The 9,657-nt window shown below is 39.9% G+C and overlaps 1 protein-coding gene across 1 annotated transcript in view; it reads left to right on the top strand.

Annotated features, from left to right (window-relative positions):
- Positions 1–1,235: 1,235 nt before the first annotated feature.
- Positions 1,236–9,657, top strand: part of LOC109410346 (xaa-Pro aminopeptidase ApepP) — a 28,470-nt gene continuing 20,048 nt past the window's right edge. Inside the window, exon 1 of the mRNA XM_019683896.3 lies at positions 1,236–1,990. Within this exon, the coding sequence (XP_019539441.3) occupies positions 1,911–1,990 (80 nt within the window). The 5' untranslated portion in view covers positions 1,236–1,910. The remainder of the gene's footprint in view (positions 1,991–9,657) is intronic.

Genomic DNA, 9,657 nt, shown 5'->3' with positions numbered 1-9,657 from the left:
AAACAATGCTTTTTACTGTATCTCGTCTACATATGATATGTCAAAAAAACGTTGAGAAATAATTTTTAAATTTTTTTTTCATATTGAAAAAATACATTTTCTCATATATTTTTGGAAATTTTGCTAAAATTTGAAAAGATCGTTCCCAAAACTCGCCAATATCTTGAATTTCATCAATCTGACGCAAAACTTGCATTCAGATGATCGAATGGTATTATATTCTGCTTTTAATTTATGGAAAAAGATTTAAAATTGGTTGAACAAAACGCAAGATATTTGAATTTTATTTAATTCCATATTTTAAAAAGTTGTAAAACTCGATATTGAGCTAAAACTCAAAAACTGTTCTACTTTAAAATTTTTGAAGCACGGTTTCGAAATTAGCGCTAAGTTATGCATCTGAAATTTTGGTCGTTGACAGATGTTCACGACTTTCGTTTCATTTTGTAAACTAGTGTAATTAGGTCATAACAAGCATCATCAATTTTTATATGGTATTCTAATGGCATCCATACTTTTTCAGTTATGGTTAAATTTCATATGGTATTTTATTGAATTTTGGTAGTTTAATTCGCTGAGTGTATGTTCGTGGCTGCCACATGATATACACACAAAAAATGGTCACTGGCAGAGGAAGCTCTCAGTTAATAACTGTGGAAGTGCCCATAGAAAACTAGAAGCTGTGAAGCAGGCATTGTCCCGGTGGGGACGTTACGCCAAGAAGAATAAGAAAGAGAAACGATGATAAAGAAGAAGAAGAAGAAACAAATTGATAACACTAGAAATATATGATCAAAACTGTTTTTATCAGGGAGATACAGAGGTGGGTCGTGATGTCGAAGAAGGGTTGTCTTTCCAACAATGTAGATGTTTTAATGCTACTGACAATTCACTTCCCTGTGTCCAGTATTCTTGTGCTGTGTACGTAAGATATTCTTATTCCATGCAGTAGTGCAAGGAAGTAAAATGCTACAAAAATACTACATACATTACTAATGGCGTTTTGTAGTAGAACGTCAAAGCACGACACAACACCCACGACTCCGTTTTAGTTCCATTCAAGAAGCTCTACTGACCGTCCTCCGTGGGGTAGGAAGTGGAGATGTGGAATGGGAGCTTCGCCCAGAGCACCCCGCAAAACAGTAAAACGTCTTGACCAACCAACCAACCAACTACAACGGGGACGCCAGCAAACAACTCCAACTCGGTACCTACGGTGGTGTCGATGCGGTAGGTGTGTGAATTTATTCGCTTCCGCCGCCACCCTCCTCCTGCTGCTTATCTTAGTATTCCACTGGCACCAAGACCAAAGTGTTTGTATTCTTCATTCGCCTCTAGCTGTAAGGTGTGTGGTAAGGGGCTACGACGACCAAATCAGAGCACAATCCGCAACCGGCCAGCCATCCAGCCAGCCAGCCAACAACGGTCAGTTTCGTTTTGGAGCTTTCGGACGTCGGTCAGTCAGTCAGTCAGTTAGTAGGTAGTACTGCGGTGACATACTTGTGGCATTGGATTGCTGGTAGCAAGTTGTCGTCCTCACCGGTGGTCGTCCATCCGCGCCGCGCGTTATTGTGAGTTATCGTTCTGGGTCGTTTCCGGGGACCTGGAGTCCCAATAGCCGTTAGGTTCTCTGTGTCGTCGCGCGTTGAAGATTGAAATTTACGGTTGAACGTGTGCACCGCGCTAACGTGCGGAAGATATTTTCTTTACGAGAGACACGTGTCCTTGCTGTGAGGTCCGGGCCCGGCCTGGGCCAGGTCAAGACTCGTTCGTATACGTAACACCGGAACAGCAGTTTGTTGTCATTATAAGTGCGCTACACCAATTCCCAGTACTGCTGGGGCTGTGATTTACTCGGTGTGTGGGGAGGAGATTGCGAAAAATTTTCGGCCCTGGTGCTCTGACAAACTATGAAGCACGCCAAGAAGTACATCATCGGAGCGTCGGCGCTGCTCATCATCCTGGTGGGGTGCGGAGTGGCCGTCGGAAGGTGAGTTCAGTATACAAGCTAAATTACAATGTCCACGCCGAGCGCGACCGTTCGTTCTTGCGAGTTGCGAATTGCGAGTACAAGGAGGGACGTGACGGGAATGCAGTTGAGTGCGGTAAAGCGGAAGACGTTCTCGATTCCCAAGAAGGCAGTTGTTCGTATGCAAATTATGTTCAATCATAAGGCTTTGTGGAAATAACGGAACACTGAGTAAGGCGTAGAGAGGAACTGCGTTACGGGAAAGATGGTCGTGGGCGAGAGCGGCGGAGAGTCATTATACAATTACAAGACCGCCCGCACTCTGGGACAGAAGAATGATCCTCCGAGTACATGGGAACCGGACTAGGTCAATCTGCTGACGAATAAATCGTGACAGTTGTCCTACGTTCAAAGGAGCATCGATTTTTTCTGTCTTCATTGATATTCTTTTTTATGGAATTTGTATCACGAGCGCTATGAATAAATTACATTAATGATATTCAGAAGCAAAATGGGTCAATAGGTAGTGCTGTTTTTGGCCATACATACATTTATTTGCTCAACATAACATTCAAGATAAGACAAAATCAACAATAGTACGCCACAATACTCGGTTTGTGGCTGCCGTTCTCCATCCTCGGTCACGCCCAATGCTCACCAAGTCACGCTCCAATTGGGGCGCCCATCGTACTCTCTGCGCTCTACGTCTTCTTCTGCCAACCGGATCAGTGACGAACACAAGCTTTGCAGGGTTGTTGTCCGGCATTCTTGCAACATGCCGTTTCCACCGTATTCTTCCAACTTCGGCAAACCTTTTGGATGCTGGGTTCGCCGTAAAGTGCAGCGAGCTCGTGGTTTATCCTTCTCCGCTACACACCGTTCTCCTGCACACCGCCGAAGATCGTCCTTAGCACGCGTCGCTCGAAAACTCCGAGTGCTTGCAGGTCCTCCTCGAGCATGGTCCATGTCTCGTGCCCGTAGAGGACCACCGGTCTTATTAGCGTTTTGTACATGGTGCATTTGGTGCGTGGGTAAATCTTTTTCGACCACAGTTTCTTATGGAGCCCGTAGTAGACCCGATCAGTGCTGTCATGCTAAAATCAGAGCTGGTTACTCAAGGTTTTCAAATTTCAGCGCCCATTCTACTGGTACGCCCCCAAGGAAATGATTTCACTATTGCGCCTAATTTAGAATTATTCTGGGAAAACTACTCCATGCATTATTATTTTACGATTTTTTCCGTAATTAACGTGAAAGAGACATTATTGCTGGGATTATTTTTATGAGTTTAACAAACTTTCTTCTTAAAAATTCTTGAAAAAATACAGTATTACCTCCACGGACTTCGCCAGAAAAGTGAAGGAATACTCTTTCAGGATTTATCAAAAAGTTTATGGAATGTTTACAAAAAGAAGATTATCGCCGATTTTTTTTTAATGTTTTCAACAAGAATTGCTCTAAAGATTCGTTTTAGAATTCTTGAAAATTTCTCCAAAAATTCCTCCAAGGATTCTTTCGGGGATTCCCCAAGGAACTTTCATTGGGACTTGTTTAGGAGTTTCTCATAAATGGTTTAAACCTCATCTGAAATTCCTCCTAGGTTTCTTCAAAAAATTACATTGGATATTCCTTCAAGGAGGGCTACATATAAATTCATGCTTTTATTCTTTCATGTTTAACGTTTCTGAAGGAAATCGTTAAGAAATCGTTAAGAAATATTATCACAAATTTCTCAAGAACTTCTTCAAGGAATTTCTCCAACCATTTCTTAAAAAGATACAATTGCAGGGCATTGTTTTCACAAAATCGGAGATTTTATCAGAAGCTAGGGATTTTCTCTATGAATTCAAAATTTATCAACGAAGTTTTTCAGTTATTATTGCTCGAATTTCTCCAGAGGTTCCTTAAGGTATTGCTCCATTTTAAGGATTTTCTTGGAAGCTCCCCTAGAAAATTCTCAAAAAAATCTTTTAAAAATTTTAAAAATTTTACCAGTTTTTTTTTTCTTTTTGTTTATGAATTTTAAAAGAGTTTCTCCACAGGTTTCTCCAGTAGTTCATTCAGGTATTCCCCATGCATTAATTTGGATTTATTCAGAACTTTCTTTTAGAATTATTTAAGATTTATTTTTTTCAAAGATTCTCCCAACAACTCCTGCAGAAATTGCTCCAAAATCTATTGCGTAGCTTCAAATCCCTTCGGAAATTGTATAAGAAATTTTTTCTGAGAATTCCTTCAGGAGTTCTTTCAAGGATTTCTTTAGAATATCCTCCAGGGATCACATAGTTATAAAGGGATTTCTTCAACAATTCCATCAGTACCTTTATTTGCGATTTCTGCAGGCATGTTTCAAAAGATTCGTTTAGAAATTCCTTCATGGATTTCTCCAGGTATTCCTACAGATATTTCTCAAATATTTTCCCTTGTAATTACTTGCAGAGTTTCTTCAGACGTTAGTTTAGAGTTATGTGCCTATCTTAATGTGCCCATGTATTCTCCTGGGTATTATCCCTGGAGTTCTCTAGGAGTTGCTTCAGAAATAACATCATAAATTGTTACAAGATTTTTTTAGGAATCCCTCCAAAAAAATTCCAAAATTTATTTAGGAGTTGTCAAAAGTATCCCCGGAAGTTTTTAAAGAAAATTCATTCAGGGCAATTCCTTAAACAATCCTTCAGTAATTTTTGTGCAATTTATTGAAGAACTTTCGTGAAGTCGCTAGAGGAACATCTAAGCAAAAACTTCATGGAAGAACTGTTGAATCCCTTTCCAAAATTCCCGAAATGCTTAAAATTCTAAAGAAAATTTTGGAGATAATAATATTTCTTCAAGGAAATCTTTCCTGTTTTCCCTTGGTTTTCCTGAAGAAATTGCTGAAACAAAAATAAGTAGAGAAATACCTGGAGAAACTTCCCGATTTTATGGAAGTATTCCTGGAGAAATCGGTGAACGAATTCTTGAAAAAAATCTGTTGAAATTTCTGGTGAAACGCATATATAAGCATCTGCAAAGATCAATAAAAAAAACTCTAGAGATATATCTAAAAGAAATTTCGTAGAAATTTCTAGAAAATATTTCTGAATTCATTTCTTAAAGAATCCATGAAGATGTTATGTAAGTTATCCTAAGAGGAAATTTCGGATGAATTCCTGTGGTAATACAGGGAGGAATATCTGGTGAAATTCTTAAGGAATCTTAAAAAAATCTCCTGCAAAAAAATCTGGAGGAATTTCTGCAGGATTTTCTGAATGAATCCTTGGAAAAATTCATGGATACTTTAATGAGGAAATTTTCAATGGAATCCCTAGAGCAATTCCTGAACAAATCTTTGCTGGTCTTCCGGAAGAAATACCTGAACGAGTTTCTTAAAGAATACCTGAACAATTTTCTAAAGAAACCACTGGAAGAACTCATGCAATAATCTTTGAAAAAAATTCTATTGGAATTCACGTAGAGAACTCTGGAGTCATCTCTGGAGAAATTTCCGATGATTTTTTAAACGATTCCTTATAACAATGTTGAAAACAATTACTCTAAGTTTCAGAAGGAAATCAACCTAAATAAAAAAAGTCCAGGTGGAATTTATGTGGGAATATGTGAAGTAAGCGCTGGAGAATTTCAATAAGGAAACCCTGGAAGAAATTCTGAAAGAAGCCTTGATAGATTTTATGAACGAATTCCACGAGCAATTATAAAAGAAAACTATGGATTAATTTTTGAAGAAACACGTAAAAGATTACCTTGGGTTTGGAATCCTTGAACAAATTTATGTAGTAATGTTATTTGGAATTTTCGAAAGAATGCGATTTTCTTAAAGAATCGCTGAATACATTTCTGAAGGGATCCATGGGCGATATTCTGAAAAAAAAAACAATCTCGTACAATTTTTTTGCAAAAAGCTATTGAGGAATTTTTAACCCTTTTTCGGCATCACGGTCAGCTGCGAGCTGTTCTCAACGTGAAGCAATGGGTAGGTTAAGGAAACTTTCTCTTCAGTAATTTTTGGATACATTTATGAGGGTTCCTCTAACGAAAATTTTGAAAGAAATCTTAGACTCTCCGAAAAAAAAATCCTGAAGGATTTTCTGAAAAAGTCTATGGAGCAACATCGGAAATGATCCAAGGATTTTTTAAGTTCCCCAACTAACTTCTACGGAAATCTTTTAAAAACTCTGGGGAAAATTCTTTGAGTTTTCTAAAGGAATCAATAGAATAATGGATTATGAAAAACACTAAAATGTCCGCTATGAATTGATCAGTTAGTGCCACCGCTGCGTTGTGTGTTTGACTTAACTCCTCTGCTGTCACCATGTAAAGGCCCGTATACTATGTTTTTCTTTTGATGTGCTAAGCATCATCAAAGTAGGTTGATTGATTCCTGAAGGATTTCTAGAAAAAATCGCCAGTCATTCCTAGCAGATTTTTTTATTTCATTATTCATGAGATTTTCGCCCGAGATGAGTTCATTGCAATTGCTTAATTTCTTAAAAATCCCCTTAAAGATTTTGTGGAGGAATTGGTGAATGAATTTCAAAGAAATACCTGGAGGATTTTTAGATGAATTTATGAAGATATCCATGAATGGTTTTTATTATATCCTTCAATAGTTTTCTGGAGGAATTTCTCAATGAATTTGTGAAGGAATCACTAAAGGATTTCCGAAAAAGTTCATGGAATGATTTCTGAAGCAATCCATGCAAGTTTTTCTAAAATAATATTTTGATACATTTCGTAGAAATGACGAGTGAAATATCTAAATTAATCTCTGTAAGAATTTAAGTAAAAATTTACGAATGACTCTTCGAAAGGTTTTTTTAGAAAGCACATAGAGGAGTTTGTGAGGTAATTCGTGAATAGATTTCTGAGGAAATCCCGGAAAGAATTTCTGAATGATTTTCCGAAACATTTGTTGTATTTGGAAAGATTTCTGAAGCAACCCATGTAAGAAATCCTCATATCACAGAATTTTGTCATTACCCGTATGAGCGCAAAAAAGGGTAAAACTCACAAAGATAACTTACTTTATCTAAATATAACAGCCACAAAAATCGTAAACTGTTTCTTATAAGTGGGAGGAAAAATTTCAATTACGTCTGGAGACTGAAACATTATAATATTCACTCTATCTACGATTCACTCTATGTTTGGAAGATAAAGATATACATATTAGGAAACTGATATAGGTTAATTTATTAAATTCAGGAGGGCGGAATGAGATTTCCCCAGTACGGAAAAGATGAATCTTCTTCCAGATTCAGGAAGCACAATATTTTGAAAAACGTAACAGATATCTTTTCTTATATTCATGATGCCGCAAAAAAAAATCAGTCAAAAAATCACTTAAGCAATCACTTTAGAGATTATAAGAGACTCTTCCGCCCTTCCAAAATTATGAAGTTCTATATTTTCTTACTCGATAAGGAATGGGAGCGCAAATATTAGCAAAAATATCGGAAAGGAAGTTTTTATTTGGTGGGCGCTACCATATCGAAAAAATCATAGAGGTGATGTGCTAGAAAGGGGAAGAAAACATTCCGAATTCTCCATTCTATGAAAGAACTTTTTATACACCTACGGGGGCGCTGAAACTAAAGCATTTTTGTTTTGTGCATACGTGCCAACTTGTCATATTTAACTGTTCAGGACGCGCGTCGTTGTAAAAAGTACAACACTACCAAAATACTTTGCCGCGGGCGCAGTGCAGTTTCAACTGCTTGATGGCGCGCTTTTTCAGGAATTGAAAACTATAGCATTAGTCTGAAAAAAGTTCCAATTTGTCCAAGTTTGGAGAGCTTTGCCGTCTTCCCAACTACGTCACAAGTTGGCACCTATAAGAGGGCGCCAAGCTCGTACCCAATGAAGGGTTTTGGGAGATAAACTCCTCCCAATACCTAAGTTCCATATATTAGGCGCCCTTCCATCTTTTACTGAAAATTCGCCTATTCTGTACACGAGCCAGGGTGGAAAACTATTTAAAAAATAACAGGGCGGAAAACTATTTAAAAAATAACTTTGATGCGCTGTATCTAAAGCAGCGCGTAAACAATTCATACATAATTTCACTAAGAATATTTTGTTATTCGAATGAGTGTAATCGGTCTTCCGCCCTATGTTGCTTATCCTTTGACAGATACGCGTATTTCGACTGCCACTTGTATTCTTCCTCAGTGTCAGTTATCCTCAGTGTTATATGTGTATCATATTTTTGCGAGAGCGCTCATACTGGGAGTTGAAATATATTATTTTTTGCTTCAAGAGCTGGTTACTCAGTGAGTAACTTGGAGTAACCACGATGACACCACTGGACCCGATTTCCGCTGATGATGCGCCTCCGAATTTCACGGCTCACGTTGTTGTCAGCCGTCAGTAAGGATCCGAGGTACACGAATTCCTCCACCACCTCGAAAGTATCCCCTTCTATCGTAACATTACTACCCAGACGGATCCGGTCGTGTTCGGTTCCGCCTACCAGCATGTACTTTGTTTTTGACGCGTTCACCACCAGTCCGACCTTTGCTGCTTCGCGTTTCAGGCAGGTGTACAGCTCTGCCACCGATCCAAATGTTCTGGCAATAATGTCCATGTCGCCCGCAAAGCACACAAATTATCCGGATTTTGTGAAAATCGTTCCCCGGCTGTTGAGCCCGGCTCGTCGCATCACACCTTCCAGAGCGATGTTGAAGAGACATGAGAGTCCATCACCTTGTCGCAGTCCCCGGCGAGATTCGAATGAACCGGATAGTTCACCCGAAACCCTTACGCAGTTTTGCACACCGTCCATCGTTGCTTTAGTCAGCTTCCCAGGAAATCCGTTTTCGTCCATGATTCTTCATAGCTCTGCGCGGTCGATACTGTCGCATGCCGCTTTGAAGTCGATGAACAGGTGATGCGTTGGGACCTGGTATTCACGGCATTTCTGGAGGATTTGCCGTACGGTGAAGATCTGGTCCGTTGTCGACCGGCCGTCGATGAAATCGGCTTGATAACTTGCCACGAACTCATTCGTTTTAGGTGACAGACGACGGAAGATTATCTCGGAAAGCACTTTGTAGGCAGCATTCAAAATAGTGATCGCCCTCAAGTTCTCACATTCCAAATGGTCGCCTTTCTTGTGAATGGGGCAGATTACCCCTTCCTTCCACTCCTCCGGTAGCTGTTCGGTTTCCCAGATCCTGGCTATCAGCCGATGCAGACAGGTGGCCAACTTGTCTGGGCCCTTCTTGATGAGTTAAGCTGTGATACCATCCTTACCAGCTGCTTTGTTGGTTTTGAGCTGGTGAATGGCATCCTTAACTTCCTTCAGCGTGGGAGTTGGTTCATTTTCGTCCTCCGTTGCACTGGCGTCGTCGTTTCCTCCGTTGCCGTGGGCTCCCGTGCCTACGTTCTCCACGCCATACAGGTGCTCGTCTGTCAAGAGTTCTCCGTCTTTTTCGGCTCGCGTCAGGAAGCCGTTGCGGGATGCGTTGAGCTTCTGATAGAACTTCCGTGTTTCTTGGGAACGGCGCAGCAGTTCCATTTCTTCACACTCCGCTTCTTCCAGGAGGCGCTTTTTCTCTCGAAAGATGCGAGTCTGCTGTTTCCGCTTCTGTTTGTAACGTTCCACGTTCTGTCGAGTCCCTTGCTGTAGCATTACCACCCTCGCTACGTTCTTCTTCTCCAAAACCGTTCTGCTCTCTTCGTCGAACCAT

The sequence above is a fragment of the Aedes albopictus genome, chromosome 1 (genome assembly GCF_035046485.1).
Source record: "Aedes albopictus strain Foshan chromosome 1, AalbF5, whole genome shotgun sequence".
NCBI lineage: Eukaryota > Metazoa > Arthropoda > Insecta > Diptera > Culicidae > Aedes > Aedes albopictus.
This window is presented reverse-complemented; position numbering and strand designations above follow the sequence as displayed.